This window comes from Arachis ipaensis, chromosome B10 (assembly GCF_059453495.1).
Source record: "Arachis ipaensis isolate K30076 ecotype BB chromosome B10, ASM5945349v1, whole genome shotgun sequence".
NCBI lineage: Eukaryota > Viridiplantae > Streptophyta > Magnoliopsida > Fabales > Fabaceae > Arachis > Arachis ipaensis.
The window spans coordinates 14,316,839-14,335,340 of NC_142435.1; the positions used below are offsets into that span (position 1 = coordinate 14,316,839).

The following is an 18,502-nucleotide window of genomic DNA, read 5'->3' on the forward strand; positions in this document are numbered from 1 at the left end:
TTGTTACCTGAGCCTTCCTAAAAAATTGATCAGAGTCTCGTGCTGATAACGTATTGTAAAATAAATAAAAGATATATTAAATATAAAATAAAGATGTATAAATAGAAGACTCTAGTATTAATATAATTAGTTCAATAATGATTTATATATATATAATAATATTATATGTTGTAATGTGTATATATATATAAAGATAGAAAGAAGTATTAAAAGTAAAAAGAGAGAGAATTGTATTTGTTTATTGTTACTGTTGTGTGTGTTCAGAGGCTAAAACCTCTCTCTATTTATACACATATGGAACACCTTTTTTCTACAACTTATTTATTGAAGAACAAAACAATTTCTTCATTGAGAAACTGAGCTGCCCATATATTAACGGGCATCCAACTCAGCTTCTTATCACAATAGGATTTACAATACTTATAGGCATATTTTTGTCAATTTAAAAATATGTTGTGTTTTTTTTTAAATAGAATATTTATAAAATAACTCTTATATCAATTTTTCATAATTTTTTATAAAGATATACAAATTTCTGTAATTTTATATAACTTTTATTAATTACTTCTTATTTATTACATATCTTAAAAAGAGTTGAATTTTAAAAATAATATCATTAATTAAATTTTGTTTAAAATTTTTTTATATTTTATTCGTAAACATTTTATATCATTAAGTCACAAAAATAATAATCCTAATAATAAAACATTTATTAAATATCATCTAAGTAAACAATAAACATATATAAATGTCCTAAAATTTTTACACCCGTGCTACTAATGTGTTTTTAAGGAGATAAATTTTGAATCTCCTATTGGAATTGTTTATGATAAGGTTCTGAAAATCGAATTGGTCATCCGAACTATTTTCATTATTAATTTATCGGTTTAGAATTCAACCGATTCAATTATGATTCAACCAGAATAACTAATTATAATAAAATAATGTATAAAATTATAAATGAATTCACAAAAACATGAATACAAATAATTAAATATATTCTTATGATATTATTTAGTATTTTATATTATAATCTTTAGTATAAGATTTTTATATTAACATCATATTATAATTATAATCAATTGGTTAAAATCATTTGATAGTTTATAATATTTTAATTTAGATTAAATTTATTAAAAATTTTAAAGTTTTAGTCTTTTCAAAGTTACTTTTTTTTCCGTTTAAATTAAAAAAAAAAAAGTCAAATATCAAAGCTCAATATAAATGTTTATATATGTATGAAATTTATGATATTACATATTACATGAGATATAAAAATTAAACACACAAAAATATTTATCCGTTTTTTATTTGAAATAAATTTAAAGTAAATTCTATACCGTTTAATATATATATTTTTTAAATTAAATGAATTATACCAGTATTTTTTTAAAATTAAATATACTGTATAATAAAAACAAAAAAATAAATATTAAATATTAAAAATAAAAGTCTTATATGTTTTCTTTTTTTTTTTCGGTAAAAAGAGGGGCATAAGCCCAAAAGAAAAATACAAAACAAGGTTTAACTAAAGAAGTACAAAGCGGGGCATTTGAACCCCTTTGGCATCATCATTCAGTTTGGAAACAAGTTCTTCAGGCGGCACATCAACAAATTGAAATCTTTGCTCACAATCAAGACTACGTTTAGCTAACCAATCTGCACATGTGTTAGCTTTTCTATATATGTGTTTGAATTTAACTTGCCAAGGCTTCAATTTCATTTTCTCTATATTTCTGATTAAAGCATTGTGACATTTGCAGGAAGGTCTGGACTTGGATATGCTCTTGAAGGAGATCTCGGAGTCTGTTTCCACTATCACACGGCGCATTCCCATCTGCCACACCATCTTAAGTCCATGAAGAATTCCCCATAGTTCAGCTTCATCGATGCTACATTGCCCCAAATTCACCATGAATCCCCCTATCCACTCTCCAAGGTATGTTCTGATTAATCCTCCATACCCCGTATTTCTTTTTGTATTTTGTTGTGCACCATCTATATTAAGTTTAACCCAATCTTTGGGAGGAGGTTCCCATTTAATTTGAATTTGAGTTCTTGTTTGTTTGTGCTGTATGAGCTTTTTCTTGTTGAATGCTTCTTTACTGTTTACAATATAGTCCCTGATGAGTGACACTGCATTGTTGGGTCTAGAGAAAGGGGGAGAGAAAAACTCTTTGCACCTCCATTTCCATATCCACCAGCAGGTGGTTAGAAATTCTTCTATCCAACTAATATTATTGGATTTTCCTAAATTATTTTTCAGATTTAGGCTTATCCAATCCTCAAATTGGATTCCAAAAAAAGAGGGGTAGAGCTGGGGTTTAAGATTTGTACCCAAATAGGAGCTGTTTTGGGACAATCCCTTAGAGCATGTAATATAATTTCAGAGTGATGTTGACAGTTTTTACATCTTGGGTCAGTTTTCATCAGATTGGCAGCTCTGTTTGCAGAGAGTAGTCTGCCATGTGCGAGTTGCCAAGCAAAGACTTTGATTCTTTCTTGTCCTGGCCATTTCCATATTATTTCCCATATATCATTTTCTCTTCTCTATTTTGATTCAGTACTTTGTATGCTGTAGATACAATAAACTCCCCATCTGTGGTATGGCTCCATTTGATAGTGTCCATCTCTGCTTCTCTAACAGGGGCTGGGATGGCTCTTATTTTATCTATCACTTCCTTCGCTAGAAAATGGGACATAGTCTCTAAATCCCATTCTCATTCACTCTTTGTATAGGCTGACACCTTCAAGTTTAGTTGCTCTTGTGGAGGATCTTGAGTAGCTATATTCAATAACGGGCCTATTCCGGTAACCTAGTTGTCTCTCCAAAATAAAACTTTTTCTCCATTTCTAATTAGCCAAGTTGTGTTTTCCTTAAATTTTTTCCAAAGCTTGGATAATTCTTTCCAAAATGGCGAATCTGGCCTTCTGCAATTGATTCCTTCCTTTAAGTCTTGATTTCGCCCATAGAGTTGTTGAAAGACTTGGGAGCATAGGGTTTCTGGTTCAAATATCATCTTCCAAATCACTTTAAGAAGAAATGCATCAATAACTGTGTTGAGTTTCCTGAAATCGAGGCCTCCGGCCTTCTTTGGAAGGCAGATTGTCTCCTAATTGATGTGATGCACTTTTTTTTTATCATCCATCTCCCCCCATATAAACCTGCGCTGTGCTTTTTCTATTTCACTGCATACTCCTTTAGGAATTCTTGTGTGTTGCATCTCGTAGTTGGCCATCAGAGCAATAGCAGTTTTAGCAAGGGTTATCCTACCTGCTAGGCTTAAGCATTGTCTCTTCCACTCACTTAATTTATTCTTCACCCTTTGTAGGATGGAAATGAACTTCTCCTTCCCTTTCCTCTGATTGGTGAAAGTAGCTCCTAGGTATCTCCCTAGGCAATGTTGTTCTTGATAGTTACATAAATCAATAATGACTTTTTTTTCTCTTGTGGGACATTTTTTGAGAAGAATATGTACGTTTTAGCTTCACTAACCTTTAAACCCGATGCTTGACAAAATTGCTTCAAAACCTCACAAACAATCCTAATTTGCTCTTTATTTGCTTCGGCAAAAACGAGTAGATCATCTGCAAATAGTAGATGTGAAATGGCCGGTCCCAACTGTCCCACCTTTATAGGCCTCCATTGTTGGTTTTCCACGCTGCTCTCTATTATTTGTGACAGTTTATCCATAGCTATCACAAATAAATAGGGAGAAATAGGATCCCCTTGCCTTAAACCTCTAGATGGGGAAAAATCCTCCGTTTTTCCTCCATTCCACAAAAGGTTATATGAGACTGAGGTCACACATTCCATTATAAGATTCACCATATTCTAATTGAGACCAAACTCAAGGAGGCATGATTTGAGATAGCTCCACCTTAGGCGATCATAGGCTTTTTCAAAGTCAAACTTGATTGCCATGAATCCGCTTCTTCCTCTTATTTTCTTCATTATATGGACCATCTCCTTTCCAATTAAGATATTATCTTGAATTTTTCTTCCAGGTATAAAACTTGATTGGCAAGATGAACCGTCAGTTGTCCAAACTCAAACAATCCTCGGCAACGGCACCAAAAACTTGGGGCACGAAATCGTGATCTATATGTGAAATTGTTGTTCGAAATTGATTCTCTGGCAATGGCTCCAAAAACGTGTGCACACTACCATGGCCCAAACATAACTTCACAACTTCGCGCAACTAACCAGCAAGTGCACTGGGTCGTCCAAGTAATACCTTACGTGAGTAAGGGTCGAATCCCACGGAGATTGTTGGCATGAAGCAAGCTATGGTCATCTTGTAAATCTCAGTCGGGCGGATTAAATTGTTTTAAGAAATTATAGTGGATGAAAATAAATAAAATATAAAATAGGATAGTGGTACTTATGTAATTCATTGGTGAGAATTTCAGATAAGCGTATAGAGATGCTTTCGTCCCTCTGAACCCCTGATTTTCTGCTGTCTTCATCCAATCCTTCCTACTCCTTTCCATGGCAAGCTTTATGTAGGGCATCACCGTTGTCAATGGCTACATCCCATCCTCTCTGTGAAAAAGGTCCAAATGCTCTGTCACGGCACGGCTAATCATCTGTCGGTTCTCGATCATACTGGAATAGGATCCATTGATCCTTTTGCGTCTGTCACTACGCCCAGCACTCGCGAGTTTGAAGCTCGTCACAGCCATCCCTTCCCAGATCCTACTCGGAATACCACAGACAAGGTTTAGACTTTTTGGATCTCAGGAATGGCCATCCATGGGTTCTAACTTATACCACGAAGACTCTAATATCTCAGACTCGGTCCCCTGTATTAGATATCCAAGAGATACTCATTCTAGCTTGATTGCATGTAGAACGGAAGTGTTTGTCAGGCACGCGTTCATAAGTGAGAATGATGATGAGCGTCACATAATCGTCACATTCATCATGTTCTTGGGTGCGAATGGATATCTTAGAAGCGGAATAATTTGAATTGAATAGAAAAACAGTAGTACTTTGCATTAATTCATGAGGAACAGCAGAGCTCCACACCTTAATCTATGGTGTGTAGAAATTCTACCGTTGAAAATACATAAGTGATGAAGTTCAGGCATGGCCGAATGGCCAGCCTCCAAACGTGATCAAAGGATCAAAAGGTAATCCAAAGATGAAAATACAATAGTAAAAAGTCCTATTTATACTAGACTAGCTACTAGGGTTTACAGAAGTAAGTAATTGATGCAGAAATCCACTTCTAGAGCCCACTTGGTGTGTGCTTGGGCTGAGCTTGAAGTTTACACATGGAGAGATCATTTTTGGAGTTGAACGCCAGTTTGTAACGTGTTTCTGGCGTTTGACTCCACTTTGCAACTTGTTTCTGGCGCTGAACGCCAGACTGCAACATGGAACTAGCGTTCAACGCCAGTTTGCGTCATCTAAACTCGGGAAAAGTATAGACTATTATACATTGTTGGAAAGCCCTGGATATCTACTTTCCAACGCAATTGGAAGCGTGCCATTTGGAGTTCTGTAGCTCCAGAAAATCCACTTTGAGTTCAGGGAGGTCAGAATCCAACAGCATCTGCAGTCCTTCTTCAACCTCTGAATCTAATTTTCGCTCAAGTCCCTCAATTTCAGCCAGAAATTACCTGAAATCACAGAAAAACACACAAACTCATAATAAAGTCCAGAAATGTGAATTTTAATTAAAAACTAATAAAAATATACTAAAAACTAACTAAATCATACTGAAAACTATGTAAAAACAGTGCCAAAAAGCGTATAAATTATCCGCTCATCACAACACCAAACTTAAATTATTACTTGTCCCCAAGCAACTGAAAATCAAATAGGATAAAAAGAAGAGAATATACTATAAATTCCAAACTATCAATGAAACATAGCTTCAATCATATGAGCGGGACTTGTAGCTTTTTGCCTCTTGAATAGTTTTGGCATCTCACTTTATCCATTGAAGTTCAGAATGATTAGCATCTATAGGAACTCAGAGTTCAGATAGTGTTATTGATTCTCCTAGTTCAGTATGTTGATTCTTGAACACAGCTACTTTATGAGTCTTGGTCGTGGCCCTAAGCACTTTGTTTTTCAGTATTACCACCGGATACATAAATGCCACAGACACATAACTGGGTGAACCTTTTCAGATTGTGACTCAGCTTTGCTAAAGTCCCCAATTAGAGGTGTCCAGGGTTCTTAAGCACACTCTTCTTTTTGCTTTGGACCTTGACTTTAACCGCTCAGTCTCAAGTTTTCACTTGACACCTTCACGCCACAAGCACATGGTTAGGGACAGCTTAGTTTAGCCGCTTAGGCCAGGATTCATTCCTTTAGGCCCTCCTATCCACTGATGCTCAAAGCCTTGGATCCTTCTTATTACCCTTTCCTTTTGGTTTTAAGGGCTACTGGCTTTTTTCTCTTGCCTTTTGGTTTTAAGAGCTTTTGGCTTTTTCTACTTGCTTGTTCTTTTTCTCTTTTTTTCGCTATTTTTTTTCTGCAAGCTTTGTATTCACTGCTTTTTCTTGCTTCAAGAATCATTTTTATGATTTTTCAGATTATCAAATAACATGTCTCCTTGTCATCATTCTTTCAAGAGCCAACATATTTAACATTCTTAAACATCAAATTCAAAAGACATATGCACTGTTCAAGCATTCATTCAGAAAACAAAAAGTATTGTCACCACATCAAAATAATTAAACTAGTTTCAAGGATGAATTTGAAACCATGTACTTCTTGTTCTTTTGTAATTAAAAAATTTTTCTATTTAAGAGAGGTGATGGATTCATATTCACTACTTTAAGGCATAGACACTTGAATACTAATGATCATGTAATAAGACACAAATATAGATAAACATTTAACATAAAAACGAAAAACAGAAAATTTAAGAACAATGAATGAGTCCACCTTAGTGATGGTGGCGTTTTCTTCTTGAAGAACCAATGATGTCCTTGAGCTCTTCTATGTCTCTTCCTTGTCTTTCTTGCTCCTCCCTCATTGCTCTTTGATCTTCTCTAATTTCATGGAGGATGATGGATTACTTTTGATGTTCCATCCTTAGTTGTTCCCAATAATTGTGTGGAGGAAAATGTATCCCCTGAGGTATCTCAGGGATCTCTTGATTTGTAGTCAAATATTCTACCACTGAGCTATAGACCCTCGAGATGAATCTCTCCATCTTCTATGACTCGAAGGTGAAAGCTTTTGTCTTCCCTTTCCTCTTTCTAGAGGTTTCTGTGGCCTTAGGTGCCATCAATGGTTATGGAAAAACAAAAAAGCTATGCTTTTACCACACCAAACTTAGAATATTGCTCGCCCTCGAGCAAAAGAAGAAAGAAAGGATGAGAAGAAGAAGAAATGGATGTGAGTCGTGAAGAGGTGATGGGGAAGAGAGATTGAGGTGATTGGTGAAGGGTTCTTGGAAAAAGGGTGATATAGGATTATGAGGAGGGAAGGTGAGTGGATGTATGTGGGGATCCTGTGAGGTCCACAGATCCTAAGGTGTCAAGGATTTACATCCCTGCACCAATGAGGCATGTAAAATGCCTTTGCATGCATTTCTGGCGTTTAAACGCCGAAGTGATGCTTGTTATGGGCGTTCAACGCCCATATGTAGCATATTTCTGGCGTTGAACGCCAGCTCCATGCTTGTTTCTGGCGTTCAGCGCCAGCTCCATGCTCTGTTCTGGCGTTGAACGCCAGCCAGATGCTCCTTACTGGCGTTTGAACGCCAGTGAGTGCTTTCTCCAGGGTGTGATTTTTCTTCTGCTGTTTTTTATTCTGTTTTTAATTTTTTTATATTTTGTGACTCCACATGATCATGAACCTAATAAAATATGAAAGAACAATAAAAATAAAAATTAGAATTAAATAAATAAAAATTGGGTTGCCTCCCAACAAGCGCTTCTTTAATGTCAATAGATTGACAGTGGGCTCTCACGGAGCCACACAGGTGATCAGGTCAATTTTATAGACTCCCAACACCAAACTTAGAGTTTGGATGTGGGGATTCAACACCAAACTTAGAGTTTGGCTGAGGCCTCCCAACACCAAACTTAGAGTTTGATTGTGGGGGCTTTGTTTGACTCTGTACTGAGAGAAGCTTTTCATGCTTCCTCTCCATTGTTACAGAAGGAGATCCTTGAGTTTTAAACACAAGGTTGTCCTCATTTAGTTGGAGGACCAACTCTCCTCTGTCCACATCAATCACAGCTCTTGTTGTGGCTAGGAAGGGTCTTCCAAGGATGATGGATTCATCCTCATCCTTTTCAGTGTCTAGGATTATGAAATCAGCAGGGATGTAAAGGCCTTCAACCTTTACTAGCACATCCTCTACTTGTCCATAAGCCATCTTCATGGATTTGTCTGCCATCTCTAATGAGAAATTGGCAGCCTGTACCTCAAGGATTCTCAGTTTCTCCATTACAGAGAGTGGCATGAGGTTTATCACTGACCCAAGGTCACATAGAGCCTTCTCAAAGGTCATGGTGCCTATGGTACAAGGTATTAGGTACTTTCCAGGATCCTGTTTATTCTGAGGTAATGTCAGTTGATCCAGATCACTCAGTTCATTGATGAGCAAGAGAGGTTCATCTTCCCAAGTCTCATTACCAAATAATTTGGCATTCAGCTTTATGATTGCACCAAGGTACTTGGCAACTTGCTCTTCAGTAACATCCTCATTCTCTTCAGAAGAAGAATACTCATCAGAGCTCATGAAGGGCATAAGGAGGTTCAATGGAATCTCTATGGTCTCTAGATGAGCCTCAGATTCCTTTGGTTCCTCAAGGGGAAACTCCTTGTTAATCACTAGACGTCCCAGGAGGTCTTCCTCACTGGGATTCACGTCATCTCCCTCCCTTGTGGGTTCGGCCATGATTCATATATCAATGGCCTTGCACTCTCTCTTTGGATTCTCTTCTGTATTGCTTGGGAGAGTACTAGGAGGTGTTTCAGTAATTTTCTTACTCAGCTGGCCCACTTGTGCCTCCAAATTTCTTATAGAGGACCTTGTTTCACTCATGAAACTTAGAGTAGCCTTGGACAGATCAGAGACTAAGTTTGCTAAATTAGAGGTATTTTGTTCAGAGTTCTCTGTCTGTTGTTGAGAAGATGATGGAAAAGGCTTGCTATTGCTAAACCTGTTTCTTCCACCATTATTAAAGCCTTGTTGAGGCTTTTGTTGATCCTTCCATGAGAGATTTGGATGATTTTTCCATGAGAGATTATAGGTGTTTCCATAAGGTTCACCCATGTAATTCACCTCTGCTATTGCAGGGTTCTCAGGATCATAAGCTTCTTCCTCAGAAGATGCCTCTTGAGTACTGTTGGATGATTCCTTCAATCCATTCAGACTTTGAGAGATCATATTGACTTGCTGAGTCAATATTTTATTCTGAGCCAATATGGCATTCAGAGTATCAATTTCAAGAACTCCCTTCTTCTGAGGCGTCCCATTATTCACGGAATTTCTCTCAGAAGTATACATGAATTGATTATTTGCAACCATGTCAATAAGTTCTTGAGCTTCTGTAGGCATTTTCTTTAGGTGAATGGATCCACCTGCAGAATGGTCCAGTGACATCTTGGAGAACTCAGACAGACCATAATAGAAGATATCCAGAATGGTCCATTCTGAAAGCATGTCAGGAGGACACCTTTTGGTCATCTGCTTGTATCTTTCCCAAGCTTCATAGAGGGATTCACCATCTTTTTGCTTGAAGGTCTGAACATCCACTCTAAGCTTGCTCAGCTTTTGAAGAGGAAAGAACTTAGCCAAGAAGGTCGTGACCAGCTTATCCCAGGAGTCCAGGCTATCCTTAGGTTGTGAGTCCAACCATGTTCTAGCTCTGTCTTTTACAGCAAAAGGGAAAAGCATGAGCCTGTAGACTTCAGGATCTACTCCATTAGTCTTAACAGTCTCACAGATCTGCAAGAACTCAGTTAAAAACTAATAGGGATCTTCTGATGGAAGTCCATAGAATTTGCAGTTCTGTTGCATTAGAGCAACTAATTGAGGTTTCAGCTCAAAATTGTTTGCTCTAATGGTAGGGATGGAGATGCTCCTTCCATCAAACTTGGAAGTAGGTGTAGAATAATCACCAAGTATCCTCCTTGCATTATTGTTGTTAGGTTCGGCTGCCATCTCCTTTTCTTGTTCAAATTTTTCAGTAAGGTTGTCTCTGGATTGTTGTAATTTAGCTTCTCTTAGTTTCCTTTTTAGAGTCCTTTCAGGTTCAGGATCTGCTTCAACAAGAATGTTCTTATCCTTGCTCCTGCTTATATGACAAAGAAGGGAATAACAAAGAAAATATGGAATCCTCTATGTCACAGTATAGGGATTCCTCATGCAAGTATGAGAAGAGAAGAATATAAGAAAGATGAGAGGAAAAATTCGAACACAGAGAGGGAGATGGGGTTCGAATTTTGGGTGGAAGAGAAGTGTTAGTAGATGAATAAATAAATAGAAGAAGATGAGAGAGGGGAAATTTCGAAAATTAATTAAAATAAAATTTAAAATTTTAAGGTTAAATTTCGAAAATTAAATTTGAAATTAAATTAAATTAAAATTAAAACAGTTAGTTAATTAAAAAGAAAATTTAAAAAAGAAGGAAGGGATTTTCGAAAATTAAAGGTAGAGAGTTAGTTGGGCAGTTTTAAAAAAGATATGATTAAAACAAAAAGATATGATTGATTAAAAGAGAATTGAAATTTGTTTTTGAAAAAGATATGATTGAAACAAAAAGATAAGATTGGTTGAAAAAGATTTGAAAATCAATTTTAAAAAGATAAGAAGATAAGAAGTTAGAAAAGATATTTTAAAATCAAATTTTTTAAAAAGATATGATTTAAAAAGATATGATAGAAAGATATGATTAAAATTAGTTTTGAAAAAGATTTGAATTTTAAAATCAAAATTAATGACTTGACTCACAAGTAATCACAAGATATGATTCTAGAACTTAAAGTTTGAATCTTTCTTAACAAGCAAGTAACAAACTTGAAGTTTTTCAATCAAAACATTAATTGTTGATAATATTTTCGAAAATTATGAGATAAAATTAAGAAAAATATTTTTGAAAAATATTTTTAAAATTTTCGAAAATAAATAAAAAATGAAAAAGATTTGATTTTTGAAAAAGATTTTGAAAAAAATAAGATTTTTAAATTGAAAATTTGATTTAACTCATAAGAAACAACTAGATTTTAAAAATTTTTGAAAAAGCCAACTCAAATTTTCGAAAATTTATGAGAGAAAAAGGGAAAGATATTTTTTTGATTTTTTTGAATTTTTAATGATGAGAGAGAAAAACATGAAAGAGACTCAATGCATGAAAATTTTGGATCAAAACATGTGATGCATGCAAGAACACCATGAATGTCAAGATGAACACCAAGAACACTTTGAATGTCAAGATGAACACCAAGAACTTATTTTTGAAAGATTTTCAAGAAAAGAAAACATGCAAGACACCAAACTTAAAGATTTTTAATTTTTAGACACTAAGAATTCAAGAATGCATATGAAAAACAACAAAAGACACAAAACAAGAAAATATGAAGATCAAACAAGAAGACTGGCCAAGAACAACTTGAAGATCATGAAGAATGCAATGCATGAAATTTTCGAAAATAATTTTTAGAAAATTAAAAAGGATGCAATTGACACCAAACTTAAAAGTTGACTCTAGACTCAAGCAAGAAACACAAAAAATATTTTTGATTTTATGATTTTGTAAAAAAAATTTGTATTTTTCGAAAATTAATTGGGAAAAACGAAAAAGAAGAAATATATATTTTCTTTGATTTTTTTTTTGAAAATAAAACTAAAAAGAAAATTACCTAATCTGAGCAACAAGATGAACCGTCAGTTGTCCAAACTCGAACAATCCCCGACAACGGCGCCAAAAACTTGGTGCACGAAATCGTGATCTAGATGTGAAATTGTTGTTCGAAATTGATTCCCTGGCAATGGCTCCAAAAACGTGTGCACACTACCATGGCCCAAACATAACTTCACAACTTCGCGCAACTAACCAGCAAGTGCACTGAGTCGTCCAAGTAATACCTTATGTGAGTAAGGGTCGAATCCCACGGAGATTGTTGGCATGAAGCAAGCTATGGTCATCTTGTAAATCTCAGTCGGGCAGATTAAATTGTTTTAAGAAATTATAGTGGATGAAAATAAATAAAATATAAAATAGGATAGTGGTACTTATGTAATTCATTGGTGAGAATTTCAGATAAGCGTATAGAGATGCTTTCGTCCCTCTAAACCCCTGCTTTCCTGCTGTCTTCATCCAATCCTTCCTACTCCTTTCCATGGCAAGCTTTATGTAGGACATCACCGTTGTCAATGGCTACATCCCATCCTCTCTGTGAAAAAGGTCCAAATGCTCTGTCACGGCACGGCTAATCATCTGTCGGTTCTCGATCATACTGGAATAGGATCCATTGATCCTTTTGCATCTGTCACTATGCCCAGCACTCGCGAGTTTGAAGCTCGTCACAGCCATCCCTTCCCAGATCCTACTCGGAATACCACAGACAAAGTTTAGACTTTCCGGATCTCAGGAATGGCCATCCATGGGTTCTAACTTATACCACGAAGACTCTAATATCTCAGACTCGGTCCCCTGTATTAGATATCCAAGAGATACTCATTCTAGCTTGATTGCATGTAGAACGGAAGTGTTTGTCAGGCACGCGTTCATAAGTGAGAATGATGATGAGCGTCACATAATCATCACATTCATCATGTTCTTGGGTGCGAATGGATATCTTAGAAGCGGAATAAGTTGAATTGAATAGAAAAACAGTAGTACTTTGCATTAATCCATCAGGAACAGCAGAGCTCCACACCTTAATCTATAGTGTGTAGAAACTCTACCGTTGAAAATACATAAGTGATGAAGTTCAGGCATGGCCAAATGGCCAACCCCCAAACATGATCAAAGGATCAAAAGGTAATCCAAAGATGAAAATACAATAGTAAAAAGTCCTATTTATACTAGACTAGCTACTAGGGTTTACAGAAGTAAGTAATTGATGCAGAAATCCACTTCTGGGGCCCACTTGGTGTGTGCTTGGGCTGAGCTTGAAGTTTACACATGGAGAGGTCATTTTTAGAGTTGAACGCCAGTTTGTAACGTGTTTCTGGCGTTTAACTCCACTTTGCAACTTGTTTCTAGTGCTGAACGCCAGACTGCAACATGGAACTGGCGTTCAACACCAGTTTGCGTTGTCTAAACTCGAGAAAAGTATGGACTATTATATATTGTTGGAAATCCCTGGATGTCTACTTTCCAACGCAATTGAAAGCGCGCCATTTGGAGTTCTTTAGCTCCAGAAAATCTACTTTGAGTTCAGGGAGGTCAGAATCCAACAGCATCTGCAGTCCTTCTTCAACCTCTGAATCTGATTTTTGCTCAAGTCCCTCAATTTCAGCCAGAAATTACCTGAAATCACAGAAAAACACACAAACTCATAGTAAAGTTCAGAAATGTGAATTTTAATTAAAAACTAATAAAAATATACTAAAAACTAACTAAATCATACTGAAAACTATGTAAAAACAATGTCAAAAAGCGTATAAATTATCCGCTCATCAAAGCGATTTCAGCCTTTCCACTATAATCTTAGTAACTCCCTTGTAATTGACATTGCACAGTGCTATAGGGCGAAATTGAGAGATAAATTCGGGAGCTTGAACCTTTGGAATGAGAGTTATTAGAGTTTGATTATAGTGTTTTCTAAGGCTTGGATTCTCCCAAATCTGATGCACAAATCTAATGCAGTTTTCCTGTATAATATCCCAGTTTTCTTTATAAAAAAGAGCCGGAAATCCGTCATATCCTGGGGCTTTTAGAGACCCAATGGAAAAGAACGCCTTTTTTATTTCCTCCTTGCTAGGCCTTTCATACATACGGGTTTGCTGGCTAATCTCCATCTCCTGGTACAAGCTTCTTCTGTAGTTGCTATCTGGATTTCTTTCTTCCTCATCGTAGAGCCATTTAAAAAAATTGACTGCAAGATGCTCCCGTTCTTCTTGATCTTCCTCCCATGTACCGTCTTCTCTTCTCAGCTTTAGGACCCTATTTTTCCTCCTTCGAATTATAGTTCTCGTATGGTAATATTTAGTATTACGATCTCCCTCCACAATCCAATTTTCTCTTGATTTTTGTAACCACAACACTTCTTCTTTTTCCATGATCTCCTCTAACTCTTTATTCAGCTGCTTCTCGAGATCCTCCAAGAACCGATTTCTTCCATAGCTTGGGCTCCTTTGGATTCCTTCAATTCTTCTCAACAATTCTCTTTTTCGTTTATGGATATTACCAAAAATATCTTTATTCCATCTCATCAGCACATTGGTGAGGGAAAATAAGGATGAGTGAAGATCAGTGTTCCCATTCCAATTCTCCTTGACGCAATCTTTGAATTCTGGGTGTAAATTCCACATAGCCTCAAAACAAAAAGGTCTTTGTCTGTTGTTGATGAGCTCTGGTTCTAGATTAATAAGCAAGGGGTGGTGATCCGAGTTAGATCTCACTAGAACCTCCACCTTTGCATTTGGGTACCTCATTCTCCATTCCACATTAGACAATGCTCTGTCCAATCTTTTAAAGACTCTATCAAGTCCCTCCTATTGCGGATCCTTCCAGGTGAATTTGGTACCTATGTAACCCAAATCAATGAGATTACATCTTTGGATCTAATCAGCAAATTTTCTGCACGCATTAACATCAACTTTGGCGCCGCCTTTCTTTTCCATAGGGTCAGCTATCTCATTGAAGTCCCCTACCATCATCCATTCCCCCCTAATCTCATTCGCCATTAATTGGAGTTCATCCCATAGTCTCTTTCGCTCTGCCTCTTGCGGGCTAGCATAGACAGTGGTTAAGAGCCAATTGCCTCTATTACTTTCCTTAACTTCCATATGCACGTATTGACTTTTCGATTTTATTATATTGATCCTTAGGTCAGGATCATTCCATAGAATCCAAATCCCACCACTAAAGCCTGATGCTTCCTCAATATGATGAAAATTCATACCAAAACTTCTAATAATATTAATTGCTTTATTACCACTACACCTTGTTTCCAACAACACCACTATATCTGCCTTAGTTTGTTTACAAAGTTCTCTTAGAGTACGACAAAACTTTCTACTTGCCGCTCCTCTACAATTCCATGATAAGACTATCATTTGAAAGGAATAATGAAAGACAAATACCTCAGTAAGTTGCCTTGTTCTGCTCCCCCTGAAGAAGTGCTTCATTCTCTATCATGTTATGATTCTCTATGCTCATGTGAACATCTTCACATTGCATGTTGCAAGCAATTGCATCCTCATGGCAATCTGTTTTCTCTTGGATTTCCTGCTCCTTTTCAAGCTCCATAGCTGCTTCTAGCATGATCTCTGTTTCAATAGAATGAAGGTCAGGTGGCTTGGGGTCAGGAGGGTGGTTTATCTCTTCTTCCATAGGTGTTGATATGGCGAGAAAAGAATCTTGTATGAAGGTATCTTGTATATCTATTTGGGTGTTGCTTTGAATGCATGTCCAATTTTCAGGATGGTGGCTATGTTGGTTTTTGACTATTTTTGTTTCAGAAGAGGCTATGTTATTTGGCTTGTTTGGTACTGGGTTAAAAGGGCTAGGTAGAGGTCCTGGGTTTGAACTGATAGGTTCATGAATTTTCTGGGTTGTTATTGGCTCATCTGAATTAGAGTTAAAGGTCTTTTTTGGTTTTGGGTTAGTTGGGTTAGGTTGGTCTCCAGGTCTTGGACTTGCTGGTTTAGAGGTTTGAGCATGATTTTGTGTTTTATGGGTCCTGTTGGAGGTGATCAGTTTATTCTCTTTGTTTAATGCCTCTGTTTCAACTTGAATTTGCTTTTATGGAATATTCTGTTGACCGTTACTTCCTTCTAGTTCAACCTCATCCTCCTGTGTTCTTAGCACTGCGTACCTGGTACCACTACCCCAGCCTTTTCCATTCGCTCCTTTTTCCATTCCTCCACTACCCCCTGTAGTATTGTCTTTTTTTGCCCCTTTTCTGCCACGTGTGGATCTCTGGACCAACATCCAGGGTCCATATGCTTCATTCCTTTCTTCAATAACCTGCTAACCCTTATCTTTTTTTGAAATATCCGGATTACCCTCCTCTACTCTGTCCACAGTGGTTGTCTTCTCTATTCCCTCTACACCCTCTTTTTCTTTCTCTGTCACCCTCACCTCTATTCCTTCTGAATTTTCTAGTATTGTCTTCGGGCAATTAGACTTCTCATGCCCTACTACCCCACAACTGAAACAGATGTTGTGGATTCCTTTATATTCCACCTTATATTTAACTCCATTAATGGCATATTGAGAGATTAGGGGGGCTATTAGATCCAATTCCACACAAAGTCTGGCAAATTTTTCTCTACTTTTATCTGCAATGTTTGTATCAACTTTCAAGGTGCGTCCAATCACGTCTCCTATTTTCTTCATCATGTTCTCTTCATAATATTCAATAGCCAAACCTGGGAGTCTAATCCAAGCTGCGATTTTGTCTATGGTGGCTTCAAGAGGATTGAAATCTGGTTGCCAAAAACGGATGGATAGATAGTGGTTTAGAATTTTCCAAGGACCCTCTGTAAGAGCAAAATCGAGATCCTCCTGAGAATAAAACTTGACAATGAAAAATTCATTGCCTAAGTCAATGACCTCAATGCTACCCATTTTTCCCCACATAGCCTCCAGTCTTCTAGTAAGGGCCAGTAAGGATATACGCCTCCCAAAAAGTTTAACAATAAGAGTATCCCACCATGGGTATCTAAGTTCCTTCATGGCTACTTCGTTAATCCTGAAATTGAAGATACCTTCAATCTTCTCTACTGTAATTTCTGGAATTTGGCTTCCTTCCATATTTACCTCTGATTCCCTCGAATTCCTGCGGTCCTCGTCCTCTTCCATTAGCTCCTTCCCAGAAGAAGAGATGTGGCTCACTTTTTCTGTATCCATCGACACTCTACCTTTTTTGACGGTGTCGCTGAAGGATCATTTGGGGTTGGTGGTGAAATTGCCTTCCTCTTCCCTTTCTAGCATCCACTCCTCCTCTCTAGGGGTAAGGTGAGAACTAGAGTCCCCAGTAAAAGCATGCCCTTCCAAATCAGTTCGGACCTTTTTTCCCGGATTGTGTGACCGGGAATGTCCTCCTCGGACATAGCCGCCTCTCATGAGGTCGGAATCAGCTAGTTCGCGATTGGAAAAGAAACAGAAAGAAATGATTGTTATATGTTTTCTATTTTGGATGGTTTGAGAAATTGTTAAAAGCATCAACTAGACAGGGTCACTTCAAAAACAGACTGCAGATAGTAAAAAAAAAAACTTGATTTAATGGGCTTAAAAACTTGGCCCATGCACCAAATGTAATTAACTAATTATAATTTAAAGTTGTGTGAGTGTGTAGTGCATGGATATAATGTCTAGGATTGGAGCTGTATTGGACAAAAAATAGATTGATAACCTAATAGCAACTAGCCGCATAGCAAAACATGATATGTTCCAACTTTTAATTCTTCCTCTCCCTCAACGTCTGATTTGTTCCAACGGCAGCAATAGCAGCCGTTGCCGCCGTTTTCTATCCCTCTCCCTTTCGTGTCTTTTTACAACCTTCTCTTTACTCATGTCTACCTCATTGTTTCTTCTTCTTTCCTCATTGTTTTGTTTAGATATGTTTCTACTTATGCCACAATCAATTTAGTATCTCTTTCCTCTTGCATTTGATAATCTACATTCCAATTTTTTTCGGAGGATGTCCCGAAATGAACTGTGAGATGGCAATGGGTTTTTTATTTTTTCCTATTTTTAAAATCGAAGGGTCCTTGGTTTGGTGCGATTGATCGATTTCTGGCCGATTTAGCGGTTCAACGACAGTTTCTCTCCAGGCAGTTTTGCATTGCAAACCGAATCGCATAAGCTAGCGATTCTCGGTCCGACCAGCTAGTGCAGTCCGATTTTCAGAATATTGGTGTATGGTGCTCATCTTAAAGAGGATAAGATTAAAATTTGGGAAGAATTTAAAGAGGTTAGAATAGAGGTTGGGGTCCCAATTATGCTGGGGTTGATTTCAATGAGATTCTGTGTTTTAAGGATTGACATGGATGTAATAGTCTAAGCCAAAGTAGCGAAGATTTTAACCATTGGGTAAACTCCATGGAATTGGTGGACTTACCTTTGTGTGGAAGGAGGTACACATGGTACAGAAGTAGATCGTGTAGTTGTACTGATAGAATTCTAGTAGATTTTGAATGGTTGCCAAATCCTTGCCTTCTCCTTGTTGGCACAGAGAAAGTGAATTGGGGTCCTAAGCCTTTTTGGTCCATGAATGTGTGATAATCTCATGGGAGCTTTAAATCTATGGTGAAGGAGGAGTGGTTGAAATTAGAGGGAATGTGTTAGATAAGATGAAGGCGCTAAGAAAATGGTTGAAAGTTTCGAACAAAGAAAAATTTGG

At 37.0% G+C, this 18,502-nt stretch overlaps 1 protein-coding gene, 1 non-coding gene and 1 pseudogene across 2 annotated transcripts; 1 reads left to right on the forward strand and 2 right to left on the reverse strand.

Moving 5' to 3' along the window:
• Positions 1-7,967: 7,967 nt before the first annotated feature.
• On the reverse strand, positions 7,968-14,585 carry LOC148579207 (uncharacterized; annotated as a pseudogene).
• Positions 9,639-9,746, forward strand: LOC148579208 (small nucleolar RNA R71). Its single transcript, XR_015895614.1, has one exon. It is a non-coding gene; the product is annotated as a small nucleolar RNA R71 (small nucleolar RNA).
• Positions 14,586-16,125: 1,540 nt separating the features above from the next.
• Positions 16,126-17,007, reverse strand: LOC107620170 (uncharacterized). The gene has a single exon (XM_016322377.1). It carries the CDS (start codon positions 17,005-17,007, stop codon positions 16,126-16,128), a length of 882 nt encoding a protein of 293 aa, XP_016177863.1.
• Between the last annotated feature and the right edge of the window lie 1,495 nt (positions 17,008-18,502).